At 39.8% G+C, this 24,583-nt stretch overlaps 1 protein-coding gene across 2 annotated transcripts in view; it reads right to left on the minus strand.

Moving 5' to 3' along the window:
* The window catches only part of Morc4 (MORC family CW-type zinc finger 4), a 58,034-nt gene extending 42,954 nt beyond the window's left edge, over window positions 1-15,080 (minus strand). Inside the window, exons 1-5 of one of the 2 annotated variants that reach the window (XM_055618366.1) lie at window positions 14,734-15,080; window positions 14,504-14,576; window positions 7,760-7,892; window positions 1,209-1,426; window positions 137-284 (exon numbers count right to left, since the gene is read on the minus strand). In XM_055618366.1, the coding sequence (XP_055474341.1) occupies window positions 137-284; window positions 1,209-1,426; window positions 7,760-7,892; window positions 14,504-14,576; window positions 14,734-14,835 (674 nt within the window). In that variant the 5' untranslated portion in view covers window positions 14,836-15,080. The remainder of the gene's footprint in view (window positions 1-136; window positions 285-1,208; window positions 1,427-7,759; window positions 7,893-14,503; window positions 14,577-14,733) is intronic. The other variant, XM_055618365.1, reaches the window with a different exon arrangement.
* Between the last annotated feature and the right edge of the window lie 9,503 nt (window positions 15,081-24,583).

The raw sequence follows: 24,583 nt of genomic DNA on the forward strand, positions 1-24,583 counted from the left end.
AAGTTACAGACATGAATGACAAAAAGATAAAAAAAAGTCTCAGTATTTATCCAATCTACTCTAGAAAGGAATATTAAAATGTACTTTATCATACTACGGTGGCTTATTAGAACTTAACACCCTTGTAATACTATACCTCCGGATATTCCAAATGAGGACACGAGTGCCTTTTTTGCCTGGGATAGCATCGAACTGAGACAGCAGGTCTTTTTCACTGTTGAAAATTGAATAGTTCAAGATGGCTTCTAGGCTTGGCAAAGAATCTTCGGTAACAATCATTTTTTGTAAAAAAAAAAAAAATCAGTCAAAGAAAATGACTTATCATCTTAGGATGATAGCAAGAAGTAAGAGTCAGAGTGAAACTCACTGGGTCACAAAAAAAGGCCATGAAAAAAAAAAGAACTAGCTGAGAGAGGAAGAGGATCAGTGGGAGGGACCAGGAGAGGGTGGAGTAAATATAATCCAAACACATTATATACATGAGAATGTGATAATGAGACATACTATTAAACAGTTATGTAAATGAACAAAAACTGATAAAGAGAATATCTTTGGGGTTACACGTAGACACATCTACATACAAATGATGGGTATTATTGCTACAAAAATAAAGTAAGTAGAAAGTGGAAAAAGGCTTTTATTCAAACATAAAAAATCAGTTATACTTGCAGAATATAGTTGCAAAGATGTAATGTACAAAGAAAGTACTTCATTTTTAAAAAAGTCAAAGGTCAAAATGTTCAACAATCTGGAAGCAGTAAGTTCATTTTTCCCACTAGATTTCTCCCACCAGAAATGGGAGTCCATCCAGGTATATACAAATGAACCATTCTGTTAGCAGATAAGCTGGTAAACAGGATATTTCTAAGAGCACAAACACAAATGCGCTGTTTTCAGGGGCCCTGAAAACTACCATGGAACAATGGCTAGCAAAAAGATACTTCTATAAATCAAGCTTTAACAACGAGAATTTAAGCCCGGGGGGGAGGGGGCATTTCAACTTCTGCTAATGGTCCATTAGTTTAAAAAAATGTTTAGTAGAGGGATATCTCATATGTGTTTGAGACATTTGAATACATCTTTAAACATAAAAGCTTATTTGAAATATGAAATATCAAGTAACAGCTGGATTTGGACTGAAGAAGAGGTTCTACCAAAGTAGTCAAACCAATATTTAATCAATTACTCTCCGTTTCTAGGAAGGATATTGCTTTGCTGGCTGAAAGGGACAATTGGTACAATAACTGCCTGGGCCTGAATACATTCCAGGTAGGACTGGGACAGAAGTCCAACAGTGAGAGTACTCCCATTCTTGGTGAAGACAAGAGCATCCTTTCCTAGCCGCATGGAACCCGACTTGAAGCCATTACCAAAGACCCCAATGGGACACTGGCTCTTCTTTATTACTTTATCTGTAAAGCCAAAGCTGAAATTACAGAAGAAAAAAGAAGTGAGAAAGGTAAAATACATCTTAAAATAGTTAAAAGAGAGAATGCTTGGCTTACACATGCAGAATAGCAACAAGTTGTTTTTTTTCACTCTTTTTGGTACTGCCAAGAAATATAAAGGAAATTATGATTGAGCTATGAGACAAATTTTCCAGTATGGCTTGTTTGTACTTAAATATTAAATAGTTCTATATGCCAGAGTCACACTTTGTAAATTCAGTGCTCCTACTGGCTAACATAACAGTAGGAGCCAGCCAGGGTAGGCCTTGTGCAGCTGCCTTTCCTGTTTAGATAAATCAAACCTGACTGCTAATAGCTGGGGCTATATGAAAGGAGTAGCTACCTGGAGAGGGTCATAAAAGCGCAGTACTAAGTGAGGTACTTGGACTAAGCACCTTCTCATCTGGTTCCATCACCCTTAAAAAACTAAAAGAGATCATTTACCTTGACAATTCCAACTCCCCACACAAAGGATAGCCCTCTCAATTTTAGGCCTCTCTTCCATCTGTTGGGACAGCTCACTGGAAAGTGGCCAAAGGATAAAAATAGGTAGTTCTGCTTGTGAATATCTGCAAACAGCTGCAGTATAAACTCCCTTGTTCTATTAAAGGCCTCTTACTGAGTCACCTCAGTAAACTCTGCAGCCCCTTGTCATCAGCTTACTCTGCGAGTCAGAATCCTTCCCTTTCCTATACTTTCCATTTAGATACTCAGATATACATTCAAATAACAGAATCTAAGAAGATTTAGACATGTGAAGTCTACAAAATGATCTTCCTCTTGTATCTTGTGCCACCATAAATAACACTAATTTTTGAGGATTGCATGTCTTCAGATTGCCGAATTTCACAAAGATGTACAGTCATTAGTTTAATTTTTGTTGAATCCCTATGAGTTATGCATTATTCTATGCACTGGAGACACAAATGTTAATAAAATTGATATGATTCTTGCCCTCATAACTGATAGTTGACAGATTTCATGTATTACAGATTAACTGCTTCTATAATATCAGTGAAAGAGAAACTGTCTCCACATAGCACAACTGAGCAGGCTGATTCAGGCCTTACTCCTTCCAGTGGGAAGACGGTTCAGCTACCTGTTTTGCATTTCCAGAAGGCTGGGGTTTTGTGTTTACTACCCAATAAAGGGGACTGGCTTTCAAATGTTGTTCTATAATGTTATGTAATCATGTACGGCTGTTCTCTAGGTCTATGTGCATCTTACAAATAAATCTAATAGGAGAGGAAAACAATTTTCAGGGAAGTGGTCCTCTGAAAAGAGAAGAACCCTAAGTAACTGTTATGTTTGGGCTTTAATGATACCAGGAAGTAAGGCATATAAATTGGTATGGTTCTGATATTTTCATTCTTCTTGTAGAAGAGCTGGCTGAAGGAAAAAACAAAACAAAACAAAACAAAAAACAAGGTCATTAGGAAGATAAAGTTGCAGTCTCTGTAAAATATGTTAATTATAAAGTAATATTATAAAGTAATATTCAATCTTTACTTTTAAACTGACTCTACAACTTATTTTGAGAATTGTCATGTACTGTTCCTTCTCTGTACTCCAAACCTAATGATACCTCTAAAATTGAGGGCTCTTCTTCATAAACAGGCCTTTTACCTGCCACACAAAATGAATTTGTACTGCCATTTGTATTTAATTTTTTTTTCCTAATAGCACAAGAAAACTTTAAATTAAACAGTCATGGGAAAGTCGCACAACAGGCAAATTGTCAATCTCTTATTTTCTAGTTTCTTCTACTGTCTGTCAACCACTTTCTGTTTCATGTGCAGAAATTCTCATTGTATTACTTACTTTAAGGAGATCAGATAATGATAAAAGTTGAAAAGGTAAGTAATAGGGCAGGGTCAAAACCAGGATGGAAAAGAATAAAAGCAAGAAGAAAGGGCAGCTCTAGATTTTCTCCTTCTATCATTAACTCTTCCATGTGTTCTTTTATTTTCACCAAAGTTCCCATGGTAAGTATTCTATTTAACTATGAATACCTAACACAAAAGCGCTCACCATACTTAATGTAAGTAAAGTTTATATAGCTTCATACAGTTAAAATAATTTCAACAGAGCCATCTTAGCTTAGATGGTTTATCTTCACCAAGTCAATCTCATTCTATCCTCTCTTGTAACAAATAACATTGTTTATAAGCCAAGGGATTTGGAGAATGACATTTTTGATGGAATATAAGAACATAGCAACTTCCTCTTGAATACCCTTAATATGTCAGGAATCTAGACTCTGGAAAGATAAATTTAAATTGGGATGCTGACCAATGAAAGAAACTTTAGCAAAATCTAGGGAAATACATGAGCAAGCATTTGCATTTCTGTGTCCAACTATAATGGTGATACAATATGAAGCATAAGTGGCCGAAAAACTGACAAGCCTATGGTTACTCTCCAGCTGCTGTTTTGGAACAGACCTATGACGGTATACAACTCTGAGCAGAGGCAGCAAGGGCCTTCGGTCTGCAGCTCTGTGCTTTTAATCCTTGATCTTTCAAATAGGCTTTCCACCATGCCAGGAAAGGCCGCCAAATAGGATATATACATATCCAGATTCCCATACTATTCAAGAAGCCAAAAAGGACAGTAGCCCTTAAAGACACTGATAAGAAAGGTTTTCTTTGATTCAGTTTTTTTCTTTCCCTTCAGGAGCTGGGGGTTAAACCCAGGGCTTGCACATGGTAGGCAAGTGTGCTCTTACTCAGAGGAACTACCTATTCATCCTAGACTTTTCTTTTGTGGTTTAACTTTCATGGGAATTCTGTGTTTACAAAAAAAAAAAAAACCAAAAAAAAACAAACAAACAAACAAAAAAAAACTGCCCCTTCAGTTACACACCCTAGTTTATTAATCTGAAAACAGGAAGAGTAGCATAATGGGTCACAAAAACAGGCACAGGATACCAATAAATGCTAGAGGTCAAAAAGAGCAACTATAGGCTGATAATTTTGCATACTTTGCACAATGGGTTCTATTATTTTTTTCCAAATACAAAAGAAATATGCCATAAAACGAAAAATAGAAAAAATAATTTACACAATAATAATTTTCAAAACTACCTCTAAAGTTTAGAGTGTTTTTTACCCAAAAATTGTAGTAGGCTAGGGCTATATAGACCAGTTAGAACAGTATCAGCTGGTTGGGTGCAAGGCACTGTTAGAAAAACAATTGTAGGAAGTGTGGTCTTGGGTTGGATGTCAGGACTGGACTAAATGATCCCTTTTAAATAAATGTTATCTTTTAGCTGATTCAAGTTTATTCCGAGATAAAAATCACAAGTAAAATCCAGTATGTATAGTACATTAAGTACTCAACACAGTTTTGTAAGTTATGAATCTAAAGAGCAAGTGCTCTGGGAAAAACAGTAAGAAATATGTTTGGCTCCCTTGAGAAAGAATAAATTTTGAATGGATGTTATTGATCTTCATATTTTGCCTAAGTGTCATTTTGTGAACCATCAAAATGTCTCAGTAGGCAAAGGTACTTTCACCAAGCTTGATGGCTTGGGTTCAATCCCCAGTACACACATGATGAAAAAAAAAAACAAACAAACAACAACAACAACAACAAAAAATCATGTCTGTCTAGCTTACCACTGCATTTGAAATAAAGTTTTCATTCAGTACTTACTGAATGAATTTGAAACAAAACTTGTGATTATTCCTAAACTAAAAAAGATTTTATTTCTTTATATTTTATGTAAATAGGTGTTTTCCCCATGTGTATGTCTGTGCATCAAATGCACGCAGTGTCCACAGAAGCCAGAAGAAAATGTCAGATTCTCTGAAATTGGAGTGACAGACTGTTGTGAGCCACCATGTGGGTGCTAAGAATTCAACCCACACCTGAAGAACAACCACTGCTCCTAAACACTGAGATATCTCTCGAGCTCCTGCAATTATTTTTAAATCATTTCCCTCTTTCTTTCTTTTTTATAACTGTATCAACTGTCAAAGAGATAATTGCACAGAAAAAAAGGAAAGTGTTTAAATTTGCTAGGCCTACTGTGCAATGCCCATGTAACTGAGATAAAGCGTTGTGAGAGAAAGTGAGAAAAGTGATCAATAGGAGCTATGGCGATAGTTCAGTGAGTAAATTGTTCGATGTGTAAGCAAGAGGACCTGAGTTTAGGTTTCCAGTACTCACATAAAAACCTGCACTTGGCAGACCATGCCTGTAATCACATTACTGGGGACTTGGAACCAGAAGGATATCTGGGGATGCCTGGCAAGCTAGTCTAGCTGAAGGTAAATTCCAGGCTCAGTGAGAAACCCTCTCAGGAATAAAAGGTGGAGAGGAATTGAGGAAGACATCTGAAATCAATCTCTGGCTTCCACACATGGACATGCATACATAGATACACAAACATGTACATACACATAAACACGTGCAAAAACAGGTTGTCAAGTGACCAGCAATTTTAGGGAAAATAGAGTAATGCAGAATTAGACATGAAAATTATAGTTCCAGCCTATCTAAGTTGTCTTCCTTTGAGTATGTACTATGTATTTTAGGTAATAAAATGGAGATTGTGGATTAGAGAATCAAACCAAGTCTCTTCATTCACCCCATACTGGATATATTCTGTCTCATTTCTAGAGGTTTCCCTCAAGTATTTTGTTTGTTCTGCTTGTTTTGGTAGAGCCTCATAGCCGAGAGAAGCCTACAACTCTCAATCTTCTTAGCTTTTTCTCCCAAGTTGTTGGGATTACAGCCATGTACTACCATACCTGGCACTCAAAAATATTCTCTTAATTTACAAGAGGCTAAGAGAATAAGGACTGGAGCTCACTGATTAAAAGCACTGGTTGTTCTTCCAAAGGACCTGAGTTCAATTCCCAATACCCGTTCGGAACCTCACAGCTGTTTTTAAGTCCAACTCCAGGGAATCTGAGATATTACATGTAGGCAAAACACCCCCACACATAAAACAAAGTATTTTTTAAGAGGGACTAAAGTAAAAGATATACTGATTGCCGAGTAGAAAAACTGAACTACTTACTTTGACCGAATTTTGTTATTGCTTCTTTGAAGGATCAAAGGAATTTCCCTGTAAACAGCTACAAACTCATAAAACTTTCAAATAAAACTACAACACAATGGACTTGTTTTCCACTTTTAGGATTCTGAGCCCCTTCCCTCTGCCTCAGCCCTGCTCCATTGTTACCCACATTTTACATGCTCTAGTTCAGGAAGCACATGGAGAGTTAACAACCACATCTGCTGAAAAGGAAAAAATAAAGAAAGAAAGAGTTGAAGAAACACTCATCTTGCACCAAGTGATATGGGAAGACAATAAAACATAAAAATTCTGAAACACAAATGTTTAAAAATAACTAAATGAACTAGGCTTGGCAATATGAATTTATCTTCAGCTTCAACAGCTACAAAATACCATGCTTAACTCTGCAGTTCTATTGTAAAACCTTCTAAGATTATGTATGTGGATTCCTTCTATTTATCATTCAAGGGGTTTCACAGTTCTAACTTATTAGTCATCTCAACTCTAGCACTCATGACTTTAGAATGAGTTTAGGTCAGTGTCTCGCTCTCTGATTACCTTCCCCTGAGGGGGGAGGACAACCTTACCAGGCCACAGAGGAAGACAATGCAGCCAGTCCTGATGAGACCTGATAGGCTAGGGTCAGAAGGGGAGGAGGACCTTCCCTATCAGTGGACTAGGGGAGGGGTATGGAAAAAGAGGGAAGGCAGGTAGAACTGGGAAGGGAAGAGGGAGGAGGCGACAGCTGGAATACAAAGTGAATAAATTGTAATAAATTAGAAAAAATAAAAAAGAATGAGGTTAGATGAGTTATGAACTGAAGAAGGTTTCAGATAAGTAGAGAAATTTCAGTTTTTACTTAGACCTTTTTCTTTTCTTTAACTGTCATTCCTTACCCATTACCCTTTCTTACTTTATTAAATTTGACTCACCCTTTACATCTCTATTTGAACAGTATTTTAACTAGGAGAATTTTACAGACCTCTTGAGGTCAGGTTGGGTTCCTCTGTGGACTTTCCCCATGTAGCTCATGTTTTCCTATTATTATGCTTATTGTATTTTATTATGGTTACTTGCTTTAATCATCTTAATGCCAGCTAGATTCTGTGTTCCCTGAAGGCAGAAATATTTTCTCCTTCACAATTGATATCTTGACATTAAGATATGCTTAATAAATGTTTGTAGGGTAAACAGAGGTAAGTTAAAATCTTATAGAAAGTTATTGGGTCTTAAATAAAGTTTGTTTAGTTCAGATAAGAAAATAGAATGAAGATATTTTTACCTGAGCATTCGATGGAGTTTGTGAGGTGTCATGCCACATCCGTCATCAGTAAAGGTCAAACAAGATTTATTCTTGACTTCTTCAACATCTATAAAGACTGTCCTGGCAGATACATCTGGATCTACAGCGTTATCTGCAAAAGGTATAAATCTGCGACATTAGAGCCTCCCCTTCCAATAATCTATCAAAAATCTCCAGTTCAGTAACAAGAAATTTAACTCTGTCTTTAACTCCTTCCTATGCGTGTCCCAAAAAATAAGCAAGGAGTCACTAATGATGGTGCCCTTACTGAGTTACTGAGAACTATGGACATGATGGCAGATGGAGCCACAAAGCCGATTTCCAGTTTTTATATAATGGATGATCCTGCAGTCTGACTTTCTCCCCCCCCCCCCCCCCCCCCCAAAAAAAAAGTCAGGGTCTATAGAAAATGTGCTATTTGCAAAGCATTTTGTTTTGGTTTGGCTTTACTATTCCTTGACTCTCAAGACACTTTACAGCTCATGAACACATATAGTAAAAGGTGGGCAGAGTGAAAAAGTTAAACTAGCAGTTTGGGTAAAAATGGATGTATCTTATGCACATTACAGTTTCTTTGTAAAAAAAAAAAATTCTAGACACGTTCAGTCCTGATGCAACTTGATGAGCTGTGGTGGATCGGAAAGGGAAAAGGGGAGGGGATAAGGGAGAAAGGATGGGACTGAGAGGGGAGGTGGGAAAGGGCCACAAGGATATAAAGTGAATAAAACAAATAAATGAGAAAAAATTCTGCTTTTTAGTATCATCTCCTCTGTTAAAGAACATGGGTACTGGTGTGTTGGTACATGCCTTTAATCTCAGCACTCTGAAGCAGAGGTAGTTAGATTTCTGTGAGTTTGAGGACAGACTGGTCTATATAGCAAGTTACAGGGCAGCCAGAGATATGTAGTGAAAAAGTGGCAAAAAAAAAAAAATAAAAACCCACAGTTTTTTTTAATCCATGTTTATAGTTATAAAGACATCAAGGAGTCAGAGGTTAAAATTAAAACATTTAATTGCCTGCTTAAATCCCAAGAATGGCAGAGAATCTGTTCAGAGAGAGTGGTTCTGCTGCTTATCTCTGTATTAAATGTCTACCCTTTGAAATGGAAAACTGAATTAAAGTATAAAATTGCATAGATACTTCTGTGGTTGCTCCTAAAGTACATCTTCACAAATGGCTAATTATAAATGGACTCCAGAGACATCAAACTTAACTATATTAAACTCCATGCCAGAGTGCCACTATCTGAAAAGCCACATCTATTGTCATAGGCACCAGTTTACACGGTCATCAACATATGTGGATTACTAGTTTCATTGGAGCTCACTGGCCCTGTTAGAAGTACATTTTATACAAAGCGTTGTATGCTACTGTTTGCATATGGTTTGTCCCCTAAAGGCTTATGTGCTAGAAGATCCATCTCTGGTGTGGTGATGAGATGGCAGTGCCTTTAAGGAACAAGGCCTAGTACAAGGGAATTAGGTAACTGAGTGTACTACCATGGAAGGGACCAACACTACCAGATCTGAAAGGACTAGACTAAAATGGGTTGTTTTAATCCAAGGCCAACCTGTGTGTTTGGCTCCTTCTGTACATGTTGAGCTGGGTTTTGACTTCTCTGTGACATTGTGATGCCTTGTGATGAAGCTAGGGTGTCCTTTCAGGGGTGCTTCCATGATTCCATTTAGACCTTCCATGCACCAAAATCATGATCCAAATGAACTTATTTACAGTGCATTCATCCTTGGATATTTTGTTATAGTGACACAAAATGGTCTTACACAACTAGGAACTGAAATCATGTCTATTTCTACTAGTTTTTTTAAAGCAATACAGAGACCTTCCCTTCTATATATCCTTCTCTTGAAGACATCCTCTATTGCTTTTCTGATAGCATATAGCTGAGCTGAGAAAGCTACTTGGGGTCCTGATGATATAGTTGCATCAATACGCATGATCAAATCATGCAATTTTCCTATCATCAACATCTCTTACAATCAAAATATACATTTTTTACAACACAATTATCAGTATCAGTTACATCCACTTGGATGTGTGGAACGTCTGACAAATAAAATGAGATCCACATTAATTTCTTGTGCTACAACAGTGTTCCAAAAGTCACTGATAAACCTAACACTGGCAGTAATCTGGGAAAAAATCAGGACAGCTCTAGAAAGGGTTTCTGAGATCTACTATGGTTGATCTGTAAAGTCCAAGTAGGATCTAAGCCCCACATAAATATGGCAGTTGTACTGGGGTTATAGTTGAGCAGGAGTAATATGTTGGTAAGTAATGGTGGCATTAACAGAAATTCAGTTCTTTATTCTGTAAGAGGCACGTTTCCCCACCCCCACTTAATCATTAGAAGGAACTAGCATTTTTATATCCGTCAGCATTCAGGAAATTTTACTTGGCATGCAAGCTCTTATCAATCATTCCTGCTGGTAGACAGCCAAAGCTATTGAGACCAATACAACTTGTCAACCAGCTAGGTATCATTTTTACATGGAAAATGATGACTATCAGGAACTTTTTTCTAATACTTTGTGGACATTCAGAATTCAAACACATAATACATGCTGACTCCAACTGCACACACTTATACACTGGGACATGAAATAAATCAGTTTATGGGTTTCTGACAAAAATCACCTCTTTTTTCTCTCTAATGAAAGTTTTGGCTAACCTTTACTAGGTCGTTTTTGTTTGCTTTGTAGGAGTGGACTAAAGAATCTGAACAGAGGCAGCTCATGAGTTACATGGTAGCTATCTGGAGCAGTCAGACATGAGTTGAGGGTTCATGAAGTACAGAAAGTATGGGGTCCAGGAGAGGTCAGAGTCTGACGAAGAAATTGAGATCAGTGGGCATGGACTGGCAAGCAGAGTTCTACACTTACTTTCTGGTTCTATGTGATGGTTCAGGAGCCCTGAACAAATGAAATTATAGCAACTTGATCAGCCTCAATGGATGAACTTACAAGGCACTAACAATGCAAGCAGTTTCAATCCTACCTCTTGCTGTTGAGCCCTGTAAGAACTGGCCAACATGTAGCATATCCTATCATATCCCAGGGAATCTATCTTCTACCCCAGCCCAGCCCACATAGACTATGAACAGATATAACAAGAGAACCCTTACTCTTTAACTAGGAGCTGGTTGAGAGAGTTACCTTATCTTAATCTGTCTAGTCTAGCTTCACAATTTCATATACCTCCCCTGTCTTGATCTGTGCCATCCCTTAGCAAGAGGGCTCTATCTCCACCTTGCCTTTGGCTACTGAGTTACTTTAGCAAGAACATGAGAACCCTTAACTCCTAAGCTGTTCCACATTCACCCAGTCTACATGATTCCTTGTCCTCTAAAAGAGTTCTGTAACTGAAGACTCATGCCTCATCAGAACCTGGCAGGGGGGTGGGAGAATGTTTAACAAATTGTTCAGAGAGATAAAGAACGGAAGACTGCTTTAAAAGAGTATTTCGCAAGCCTCCTATCCATTCCTGTTCCAGTACGTGGTTATTTGCAAGGTTTCCATGGACAGGCTGTTGCAGTACAAGGCAACTTACAAGCAGGTAAAAATATAAAAGTAATATCATCATCTTTGGTCACAAGGCTACTCTTACACACACACACACACACACACACACACACACACACACACACACGCAAACAAACACATAGTTTCTATATGGCCAGTATGGCTCTCAAAACCCACTTTAGGGACTGGAGTTTTAGCTCAGTGAAATACATTCCTGGTTTGTGTGAAACTGTGAGTTTGATTCCTATTTAAAAAGTTGTTTTTATGGGACTGAAGAGATAGCTCAGTGGTTAAAATCAATTGCTGCTTTTGCAGAGGCTCTGGGCTTGGTTCCCAATACCCACATGGTGGCTCACAATTGTCTATAACTCCAGATCTAAGGGGTCTGACACCTTCTCTAGCCTCTGGGCACCACACTCATTGCATGTGGTATGCTTAAATACATGGTAAAGCACTCATACACCTAAAAAATAAATAAAACCTTTTGAAAAAAATCATTTTTAATGCATCTTTCTGCTCTATAAGCCGCCCGGGTTCTATTACATCTTGCTTATTCTAGTCTCATTATTCCCTCTCATCTGTATTATCGCAATCACGTCATAACCAGTCATTAAAATCCACGTCTCCAACTACACTCCCCTAAGATCAACTATCCTAAAGCATAGATCTAATCACGACATCTTATCAGGCTACCAGGTCAAATGCCAAGCCTCCCAGTCACATCCTGGTTTCCAGTTCACCTTTCTAACCTCATTTCCTACTTGGAATTTGAAGTAAAATGACCTGTGTTTGTGACCGAACCTGCTACCTACCAGACATGTAACCTTAGAAAAGTACAGTTATTTTTCCAAACTTCTGTTTACTCATCTTGGAAAGAAAAAAAAAATCCTACTCATTTTCAAGGATAAAGCTACAAAGATATTTTTGAAAGCTCTTTTTCAACTTTTTAAAAGTTGTATAGTTTCCTATTTGTGAACTCAGTGCTCCAATTAAATTCAAGGACCTAGAAGATAGTCTTCATATTTTTGCTCACCGATTTGTTCCTTGTGAGTGGAAGAATATACTTCCATTCACTGTATCCACATGTCCCAACCCCTCAAATCTCTTCTCAAATGCCCCCTACCTCCACAAATCCTTTGTGACGCTTCTGTTCCTGTCTGTACTTCTACAGCGCTTGTGTACAACAGTTTTTATATATCATTTTCTACTTGGTTGTAACAGAAACTGTAAACCTTTTTACATTTTTCTCACATATTTTAATAAAAGGGATCTGGATTATATCCATTTTCTCCCTATCTCAGTGACCTTGTCCAAAGTGGACGGTTAATAAATGTTTATCAAATGCGTGATTCCCTAAAAATCAATGAGGAGGTAGAGAAAACAGTTGAAGGAAAAGCCAAAATGAAAATTTTGGGTTACCAGTAAACACTCCAATGTTCTTTTGCCCTACTAATATTTGCGACTTGGTTTTTAAAAGAAAATCCGTCTTTTTATACACATATGTATGTATGTATATGTATATAATATACATATATTCCCTTTCAGGATGGCCATCTTAGGCCAGTCAGGTCTATTTTTTAAATTTAATGCTTAAAAATCATAGTGAGCTGAGTTTAGTAACATATGCCTGTAATCTTATCATTGGGAGGCAGACACAGGCAGATCTCTGTGTGCTAATAGCTAGCCTGAGCTACACAGCAAATTTCAGGCCAGCTGGGCTACATAGTGAGATCCTGTCTCAAAAACCAAAAAGAAAAGAAAATCATATAAAGTAATTGATGTAGCTCAGTGTCAGATCACTTGTTTAGAATTCATGAAGCTCCAGGTTCAAGTTCTAACACCAATAAAAAGAAAGTAGGGAAAAGACAAATCATATATTTCAAATTACAGATTGAAAATTTACTAAAGCACCTATAAAGTGCAAAACGAACAACACACGTATAGCAGTAAGCAACTGTAAAAAAATAGAAGACTTTTCCACAATACTTTTTTTTTGTCTTCTATCTACTATATTGTTACATTTCCTCTTTTGTTCTTTTAACATAAGCTTCAGGCACAGAGATCTCATTCCTTTATTCAAAGGCTCAATGTAGATACAGTGAAAAACCTTGAAGATAGATTCGCCATCCATCTGGAAATTCAAACTGTATCATCACTGCCGCACATTTCTCTTGAACTTTCTATAATGCAACCTATTCTATGGCATTTTGGGTTACAGCCAAACCAATCATCAGAATTCTCCATTACCTTCCAAATAAGTCTCTGACTTTTCCCATAGCTCACCAACATCTTTACAAAAACAAGTCTCCTGGCATGGCCACAGCGATGGATGGCCTACATACCCACGTAGCTCTAAAACCATTTTCAAGATTTTGTCTGTGCTAACTAGCTCCAAAATTTGTTTCCCTTCTCTCAGTTTTGAAATAATTGGACTGTGTGCTGCTGCGTTTTGTACAGAACTGCTTTTCATCTTTGCTTTCCGGATAATACATTACTGCAGAAGCTGTAGGAATCACCTTCAAGGAATCAACTGAAAATATTTTTGTAAGTGAGCACCCCTGCGCCCAGAGGTTAAGTCCTCAAGTCCTCCCTATTCATTCCAGCGGTGTGAGGGCGCTCGCGGACTATGGACCTAGCCCTCTCTGCAGTCGCAAGGAGCCAAATGCACTCGTGTCATCATCTCTTAAGAGACGTCCCATCATTCCTAGACTTCGTCTCTAAAGTTAAAGAAGTCTTTTCCAGATCTTTCCGACAACTCTACATGGTCCTCTGCACTGTTCCTTTGCCAGCCTGGGGCCCTCTGTCGGCCGCCAGCCGTTGTCAAACCCAGTCGCCTCGGGCCCGATGTTTTTATGCATTGCTTTTTGATTATTAACTAAGAATCCTAAAGTGACTGGAACATCACGAACCAGACAGAACAACAGGGGCGCGGGAACCCTATCCAAACTCTTCGTATGCAGCTCGGTTCCTGGGTTTTCCCGGTGGGATCTAGGGTCGTCTTCCCGCTCCATGCCCCCCCACACCCCCGCCCGTCAGAGAACACCATGGCTGAGGCCCCCGAGCCCGCCCCGGGAGGACCCGCCCCACACGCCTCGTACATTCCTCTCGGGTCCACCGCACCACGCTGGCACCGCTGCCCAGGGCTTTGCAAACCCCTCTGCCCAGCCCGCCCTCGTCACTCACCTAGCAGCTCCGCGATGGCACTGAAGGGTCGCGTGTGGCTGCTGGAGTTGCTCTGGAGGTAGCGGGGGCTCATCTGGGGGTGAGAGAAGGTCCAGTTCCATGTGAGGCCTCGTCCCCCCAGCCCCCCACCCCATCCCCTGCTCGCCCCCCGCAGCCCAGGGACCAGTGCTTGCTAGCACGACAGTCCGTCCCCTCGGGCCGCTCTGTCCCCCCCAACGCCCCGGACCCACCGTGCTCAGGCGGATCCCGGAGGCCTGCGGGACGCTGGCCGCCCTGGCCAGTCCGACACTCGGCGCCCCAGGGCCCGCGGGGGACCCTCGGTACAGGAGCATTTTTTTGGCCGCCAGGATAGTCCCTCGTAGCTGCCGGACCCCTCGGCCGGCTGTTCCTGCACTAAAGCCGTGCCGTCCACGGACTCGCAGCGGGCGGTGGCCGTCCTGGACTGGCTCACCCTGGTTCCCACTCGCAGCTGGCGGAGGCGGGGCGCAGTGCGGCCACCTGTCCCCAGCGGGAGGGGGGAAGCCGGAGGAACCCAGGGTCCGCCCCGCCTTGTCAGCACCTCTCCTGACCCACTGACTGCCAGGGCTGCCCCAGGGCCGTACAGAAATATGGCGATCCCCTGACAGACGCTCCTCCATCCCCGCCCCTAATTAATTCTTGGCGTTTGCCATAGGCCAGGCAGGCCGAGCGGGAAAAGCGCGAGGGGAGGGGGGATGGCGGTGTGTGGGGAGGGGCGGGAATGTGGCCAGAAGAAGGAAAGCGTGCCTGGGATTTCTAGAGTCTCACTTAGGCTGCCTGACTAACAGGCAGGATAAGACAAGTATTTCAAGTTCGAAGGGCTACGTTTTGCCATCTGGGAAGATAGCAGACTGGAGGTAAAGGAGATGATTCCCACTAGCTGCTTCGAAAGTGTATGGAAGTACCCGGAACTTTCTAGAATGCAATTGGCAAACTGCCTACCAAGCCTTCAAGCATGCAGGGAGACTTTCTAAAAGGAGAAACTGAATTTCCTTGCTGACAATCAGGGAATGATTAAGTTGTAGAAAGTGCATAAAGTAATATGCAGTTTTGCGCATTTGTACGCTTGAAGGTACACTGGCTGCACACCACTTACTACTGAAGGCCAAACACTGAAGTCAGGTTGTCACTGTGATTGGGGTTACAAACTCGCGCTACCAAGCTCATAATTGCACAGCAAGCACTTTGCCCACTTACCCATCATCCTTGTCTCTAAGTCATGTGGATTTTTCAAAATAGTTTTTAGTATTGCATTTATTTATTGTGTGTCTGTGTGTATGAAGATCAACACACAATTTGCAGTAGTAGGTTCTCACCTTCCACTGCATCTTATGGGGCTGGGGCTCGAACTCAAATTCTCAGACCTTCACCGACAACTGAGCCTTTTCGGAGGCCCAATATTCAACTTTTAGAGGACATGCCTGTTGTAGATGAATCTACATTTACACAGGCTATGTTAACCAAATGGAGATGGCTAGCATGTTGACTTCCTATACTTTTTTTTTTTTTTCATGTTGGCATCAAACGCAGGTCCTTTAAGGGCACACTAGACATGTACCGCCAAGCTGCATCCTTCATTTCTTTTTCTGTGTGTGCACATACATCCTCAGCCTCTGTTCCAACACTGGGGAGGATCACCATGCCTATCACTACATTTATCTTTTATTTGCAATAAAAACATTTTTAAGTCTACATATTTAGAAGTTTACAGTACTTTATTGTTCACCATAGATGCCTTATTGTATGATAGAATACTAGACATTATTCCTTATAACTAATACCTGTTGCCTAACTTCTACTAATGATTGCTTCTCTTAATCACTTCCCAATTTACCTGTTGGGCATTTAAGTTGAATGTAAGTTTTAGCTATTGTGACTAGTACTGCGATAAACATGGAAGTGCAGGTGTCTCCTCTTTTTTAGTGATATCATTTCCTTTGGCTATATACTCAACTTTGGGATGTCTAGATAATTCTGTGTTTGATTCTAGGTAATTCTGTGTTTAAATTTTTTTTTTGAGGAAACGCCATACATTTTCCCCATAATGGAAATATTAATTTGCATTCACAACAACAGTTTGTAAAGGCTTTCTTTTCTCCACATCTATATACCAGTAATTGTTTTTTTTTTTTTGTCATTTTGTCATTCTAACTAGAGTGAAGTGTCATCTCACTGTGATTTTCACTTTCATTTTAGTCACATTGAGATTTTTGCATGCGTGTACTAGGATTGTATCTGGAGCATCTGTTGTGGGTTATTAATATTTACTATTGATTTATCTTTTAGTTAAGCAGTGCTTATTCGTAAGCCAGCTGTATACTCAAATCACCACACAGAGACTAGGATTTATTTGATTAACCTAGAGCACAATGCTGGGGAATAGTTACTCCATCCTAAACCTCCTAAGCCTGCATAGTTTCCTCCCATTCAGATTGCTCACATTACACTTGCTTTTAGTCATATCTTAGGTCCAGTTTCATCTCTCCACATGGTTCCAAGTCCTCTCCTGCCGATCTCTCCTGCCCAATCCTCTCACTCTCTCTTCTCCTCCCCTTCAGACCAGGATGTCCCACCCTATTCTCTCCATTGCTCAGCATTGTGGCTGGTTGTTTTATTGACAATAGAGAGAACAAATGGTGACATGTTTACACAAACTTGAGACAGGTACAATGCAATGTCCGGATTGAAACCAGATGGTGGGGTAGAGAAACCAGTATTTGAACGAACAAGGGTAAATTGTATACATTCCACAAGAACATTATACCAACAGGAATCACACCTCATTACTCGACCACTGAACAATGTATCTCTGGCTCACTTTTCACCTTTTATTTTGAGATAGCGTCTTACTGGGGTGCTGGCCTTGAAATTCCTTTGTGGCCCAAGTAGGTTAAACATGCAGTCATCCTTCGTCAATATTCCAAGTAGCTTGAATTACAGGCCTTTGCCAGCAAGCCCTGGTGATAACGTTAAAATAACCTATTGGCTTTTTGTATGTTTTTTTTTTTTGTTTTGTTTTGTTTTTGGAACTAACTTCCCCCATAAGGCTTATGAAACTGGATATGGTAAACAATTGGTGGGGAAGAGGCGATTCTTCCATGGATCAGAAATGTGCAAGTTGCCTAGGGTCCTATGCTAATGCAGCATTTTGTGAGTAGTAATCCATGCTAGGGTGAGGTCTTTTGGCAAAGCAGCTGCCTAAATTGCTAGCCACCCACCCATGCCCCTGTAAGTAACCCTCCTCCCCAAAAGAACCTCATTGTTTCACCAGACTGGGTTTCAATGGAATGATTTATTTGATCTGCTCTTTCTGTTTCTACCTGGCACAAATAGAAAGACACTCCACAAGTAAAGTCACACAACATTGTGTAACATGATACCTTTTATTTGGGAAATCAAGTATCTATGTATGCATTTACACACAGATCTATATACAATATATGTATCCAGTCAACTCAGTGTCCATGGGTGAACAGTTTCAGAACCCCTGAAGACACCAAATTTTGTGTTTGCTCTAGTTCCTTGCATAACATGGTGTAACAACTTCATATAACCTACCCTTATTCTCTCATATACTGTAAATATCTCTAGATTACTTTTAATATATAATGAATGTAAATGCTATGTAAATAACTTTTGTGCTGTATTTCTTGAAAAAGTGACAAGAAAAAATTTGTACCTGTTCAGTTCAAAATATTTTAATCTGGGGTTGGTTAAATATATTTATAATATAAACTAATATAAATATGTATATATGCATAAGAAATATATGTGTATAAAATTTATATACATAGTACAATATGTGAGTATAATATATATGTTTAGATGTAGAACACATTGATACAAAAATCTAACTGTAGACACACAATAAAAACAATATATGTCAAGATGATATCATTGAACTAGATTTCTCCATTAAATTTCTTGTATTTGTGTTTTTAAAATTTTATTCTTGTCTTTAAACTTCCAAAATTCACCAAAGTACAGACAACAAAATAATGAATCTCCAAAAAATTAATGAATCTCTGTACATGTATTACTTTGGTGCAGAAATGATAAACAGCTACACATACATGCTCATAAATAAAAATAAATAATTCCCTAAAATGCTCATTTTAGAGATATTTTAGCAAGGATGCTTATGCTTGACATCAAATTCAATCCTCCTTCCTGAGCGACCCACTGCCATTTCTTCCTCCATAAACACAGCACAGCATGTGCAAAGCCTTGTTCTTCCCTTGATTTTTACATTCAATTCTTGGCCATCTCTCAATGGGCTTACTGACTGCCTTCTTCTAAGAGGTGCATAAATGGTCCTCCTGTTCTGCTTGCTTCTGGGCATTGTGATTTTATTTACCTTTGTGGCATTTGGGGTTTGTGTCCTCAATAAGCATTTAGCATAATGATTGGTAGCTGGGGTTTCAAGCATTTCTCAGACCCTCTCCAGCTCTCTGTTTCCGAAGTGATTTCCCAGAGGCAAGTGAGCTGCTAAATGCCCAGGACCTGGTCTCCTCTAGCTTTGTTTCCCGCCACTAGGAAGCCTTAAACAAGACAGTAAAAGAATCTATGCCCATTCTATCAGTGCAGCTCCACAGGGCAATCAAAAGGCCATGACATAAAGTTCCACTATTGTGGGAAACAGAAGTTCTTTCTCAAGCTGTAAACAGCTGTTTGCTGGGCAAGCTGCTTTGTTATATTCAGTGAAAAACTCATTTTAGCTTTTACCTTGAAGCAGAAATAAGTGGGAGGTTTTGCCAAGTTTCTTTAACTTGTCTGTGAGACCTTGGACCATGTCTGCCGTACAGGAATGTGGTCTTTGAAAACAATTTAACTGTTTTGTGAACCCTGTCCTTGTATTGATGTGAACTGTTTGCTTTGTCTTTATAAAGGAGCTGTGGATTAAAAACTTGGTCCTTTTAGTACTGACTGATAGCCTTCCTGAAAATATCTTAAGTTTTCTGTCTCTTTCTTTTAGCCTATAATTTCTCAATCCCCACTTTCTCCATTGTGTCCCGAATTACCTAAGGCTTGTTCTATCACACTTTGTCACCCCCAAACAACGATTCTGTAATACCTGGCGTATTAGTAAAGGCAGATGGATTCTAAAGTACTGGGCTGTTGTGAAACTGGGGGTTTGCTACACAGAACCAGGAAGTGCTTCTGTAGGATGTGACAGAACCCTGGGAGCATCCCTGCTAAGTTTCTATCCTGGGGCAGAGCTTTAGGAACAAAGGCAAACTTCCCTTTGCTCTAGGGCCTTTGGGTCATACACTTTGTACCTTCTACGTGATTTTTGTTTTTTTAATGCTGTCTGTTCATTTGGTCAGGGTTGACTGCCTTGCCCTGGAGGAGTCATACACAGAAGAAGCACATGGCATTATGGGGCTGGGCTCTAGGGAGTGGATGAGCTTCTCCTATAATGTTCTGACTTATTCTATAAGGTCACATACCCCAAGTTCCTGGATTGACATGCTGAAGCCCGAAAGGTATCAGGGTAGGAGATCAGCTAGGTACTTTTGAAACTCTGAACATAGAAGCATTCCTGGCCTTATTCCTCCACTGAACTAGCCTGTGATCTTAAAAGCAGATAATCTTCCCAAAGAAGCATACTGAACCAGAGCATGCAGGCAGAAGGATGAAGGGCAATCTCAGGACAGACAACTGCAGAGAGTGAGAAAACAGAGATGGACAGGGAAGGAAATGGGACTAAGCTTCAATGATGTTCCAGAAGACCCCATGGAAGTTCCAAGAGGTCCTGTTTTGTGACAGAGCCGTGTTTGAACAGTCACTGGATACAGGCTATCACCTGGGGATGACGCACACCTTAAACACCTCAGGCTTTCTTCAAACAAAGCCATTGCCGGGGAAGGAATCATCTGTGTACTGTGACCACCAGTATTCCTCACAGTTGCTGAAGGAATATAAAAATAGACACAACTATTAACATGGAGGAAGGGCTTTGGAGCTAGGTTGCAGTTGGAATCTAGTTGTCATAAGCTGTAGGATATTACAAAAGTCACCTATGCTCTCTAAAGCTATTAATTCATAGAAAACCATGGAAGTAATCCATGGTGGTGCATACCTTTATCCCAACACTTTGGGAGGTATAGGCATGTGGATCTCTGTGAGCTTGAGGTCAACCTGGTCTGCAAAGTGAGTCCAGGACAGGCAAGGTTACACAGAGAAACCAAATCTTGAAAAACCAAAAAGAAAGAAAGAAAAAAAAAATGGAATTATTGGTCTGCTCTGTGTGGTTCCTTCTCTCCCACAGTAGGGAACTACGACTCGTAGCAAATAGAAAACATTGGGGAAATGCAAAGCTTCATAGAGCTCTATAATTTTAGTTCTCTTCTCCTCTAAGCCCAAACTACAACAATCCAAAAAAAAAAAAAGTTTGAAGACTAGTTTGCAATGAAGAAATGCTGTGTGTAAACTGGTAGAGTTCTTGCAAACTCATAACTCTAGAAAAAAAATGAAGTCAATTCAAAATCTGACCCATGGCAACGAACTTCCTAGTATATGTTCAAGTTGCCTCTCTCTTACTGGCCCTCAGTCCTAAGGACACAGATTACCTCATATTCCCTCTGTTGAGGTGCATCAGCCAGCATCACTTGGGCTTTTCAAGCATTTTCATTCTCAGTCACTACTTGAGATCTTTGGTCTGTGAGTTGCTGTAGGTAGTCCTCAAATACCACTGTTCTGGAACTCGGGGCTCATCATGGGCCAATGGCTCCAGGAATAATAGCCTTACTTCTCCCCACCACTCTCTCCTCATGTAGGAAGAACAGGACATGACAGTGGGAGTTTAAAAAACATACAAGAAAGTGCAGGACTTTTGCTATGAGATCTTGGGTTTAACTTGTACTTTACAATTACTGAGAACTAGGAGTGGACAGCCTGTAGCTGACTGAAAACTCCTTAAGATCATGTGATGCAATTCTTGCTTCTTAACAAGTTTCCCCAGGTTCAGAGACCCTTGACCTTCATGTCTCCCAAACACAGTCCCTTGGGCTGTGGTTGTCAACATGTTTACACCAGACCAAAGGTACCTGGGCCACCAGGGAGAGTATGTCACAAATGCATATTCTCAGACCCTCCCCATACCATATTAGAACTACAGTTTACAGAAAAGATGGAGCAAAGGCCATAAAATATGCATGTGGAAATTTAGCTATGAGCCCTAGTTCCCTACTGTGGGAGAGAAGACTTTCCTCTGGCTTAAGGGGCCAGGACGTGTGACCTGGAACACATTTAGCTCTCAGCCTGGCATTTCTGGTAGAGAATTCTAATTTTATTACAATTGAGCATTTTCTTATTGTCATCACACTATGCTTGGCAGATACAGAGAAATTGTAGGCTCCAGCTTCTCCCTCAGCAAGCTTTTTCTCTCTTTATTCAAAGCAGACATGAGCCATCCTGGTATGCAGCCATTCCTCCAACATTCCACATCACCAACCTTTAGGCCTGAGCTCCAAACTTGATGTGCACTCTTGAGCTTCTCACATAATTTCTTCATGTCCCTTGTGCTTCCTCGCTAGGCACTTAGCCAGCCCTACTGTGCTCCAGTGACCTCCTTCCCCAGGGAGTGTTCCAAGCTTAATTGTGCCCAAGTGGGGATACCCTTCACAGGTTTCTTTTCCTAAAAGTAGCCTCACTAATTTAGCTCCCTGGATCCATTTATATCTCTAATTGACCTGTTATTTGGAAAGTAAATCTTTCCCACCTTTGCCCTTGATTTTCTTTTTGTTCTGGTGATCTGTTTGCTTTCTCTGGATCTTTATAAGTTGAGTTAAGATCAAATCTGTAAAACATGCTATGCTAGTGGCTGTAACAAAATTGCTTTAAATCTCTGTTCAAAATAGTTGTTCCATTATATTACAAATGTTCTGCTTGGGGTGCCAAAGCTTTTTTTTTTTTTTTTTTTTTTTTTTTTTTTTTTTTCAGTAACAAGCCACTGGAGAAATAAGCATTAAGTGCAAATCAAGCTAGATCAACCACCAGCCTGATTCAAAACTCACCATTCAGGACATGAATCCAAAGTAAAGTGGAAAAGGTATGCCTTCTAATTAGGAAGTGTGGCATTAGAAGGCCTCTCATCAGTGTGCTTTTGTCTTCTGTGATTTCTTCTGTGTAGCAAGGAAGAAGTTTCCAAGAAATGTGAAGATGAAAAAGCAAATTATATAGTCTGGCATGGTGGTACATAACTATAGTTCTGTCAACTAGGAAGTGGAGGCAGGAGGATCAAGAATTCATTCTTAGTTCATTCAAGGGGGTTTTCCTTGGTTTTCTAGCAAATTCCAAGACATCTGGAACTACATGAGACCCTGTCTCAAAGGCCTTTTCTTCCCCTGAAACAATTACATTCATCCTGTGCTTGTAAGGTGAATTTGCACAAGGAAAGCCAGTGTCAAGTCCTGAACTTGGACCCTTATCAGAATCTTCCACTTCCTGCCAATGTGCCTACACCTTAACTCAACCTAGATGAGGTTATTTCTTATTTCTTCATAGTTTGCATGAAACTACAGCAGGGATGAGTTAAAATTAGCCTTTCCCGAAGAATTCTCCTACTTGTGCGGTGTTTGTATTTAAAGTGATCCCCCTGACTTCTCTTGGGACTTATTTGGGAACCAAGTAAAGCCTAAGGACTTCATCATTGGCTTTGAATAGAACATGTATGCTTAGAAGGCTTTTTTTCCTGTCATGACAAATTAAGTCCAGGGTGTCCCAGAGCACTGTAGGGAAAAGCAGAGGGTCAATCTAACTACTACGAGAAACAAGAAAAGGAGTGCCTGTTGCTTCAGACCAGGCAGGTGCATCCTGTTGGGTCAGCAAAATCTAACTTTGTGAAACTTGGTGTCTCTTAGTGCCAGCTGGCCATGGACACCACTCGTCAGTAGGTAGTCAAGTTTTTCTCCTTGTTATGTGTCATTTAGAAGGAAAAGTCACTTGTCTAACTGGTGTGCAAGGGAATAGGTGAGGTGTGTGTTGTCTCACCAAGGCAGGCTTGTTCCAGGTGAACAAGTATGTTTGGGAAGACACACTTAAATGGTAGAATAGACAAGCTGTAAGCATTGTCAAAAACAATGAAGACTTTTTATATTTTATTATGTGAAAATTTTACTTAAAGGGAACTATGAACAAAGAAACAGTCCACAAAACAAAAGGAATGGGAAGCAAACATTGATCTACAAAGATATGCATGTAGTAGTGTTTCAAGGGAAATGACCTTTTGTCTTCAACTTTGAAATGCATACAAAAATTAGATGGGTTGACAGATGAATAGAAGAACACATAAACAAACGATAAAGCCAATAAACAAAATATAAATTTACAATGAAAAAATTTGCTTATCTACTGGATGATTCTTTAAAATTTTTAAAGTTTGAAAGTGGAGAATTGTGCAAATGATATTGTTTGTGTCAGGAAAATGTTTAAATTAGTATCATTCTTAAAGATTGAATGTGTAAGAATCAGATCTATGTTGAATTCCTCATTCTGATTTTTGGAGGGGGGAAGATCTTGGGCAATGGCAGATGTTGTAATATCATCAAGTTAGTGTCCTACTTTCTATTTCTGTGCTAGAACTGGCATATTTATTAAAGAAGATGAATGTATCTTTGGGTATTTGATATGTGGCCAATAACTTAGTAAAGTGTTCCCTTCTATACTGTTTAGAAAAGATAAGAAAGTCCTTATTCACATAAGTTGGACATGAATACAAATTTGTGAGGTGTTGCTCTCTCTCTCTCTCTCTCTCTCTCTCTGTGTGTGTGTGTGTGTGTGTGTGTGTGTGTGTGTGTGTGTGTGTGCAGTGCTTAAGATAGACTCAGGTGCTTTTATATATGCCATGTAAGCGTTCTGCCACTGAGCCACACCCTCACACAACAATATATTGCTGTCATTGTGCTACATAGCTCTGTTAACTCTCTAAGATACTGCTGTAAAATAGTTCGAAGAAAGCTGGATTCCTGAGTGAGGTATCCCAGAAGCAGAAAGACACACATGGTACATACTCACTTATAAGTGGCTATGAGACATATAAGATAATCATACTAAAATCTG

The sequence above is a fragment of the Psammomys obesus genome, unplaced genomic scaffold (genome assembly GCF_907164565.1).
Source record: "Psammomys obesus unplaced genomic scaffold, mPsaObe1.curated_primary_1811, whole genome shotgun sequence".
In the NCBI taxonomy this organism is placed as follows: Eukaryota; Metazoa; Chordata; class Mammalia; order Rodentia; family Muridae; genus Psammomys; species Psammomys obesus.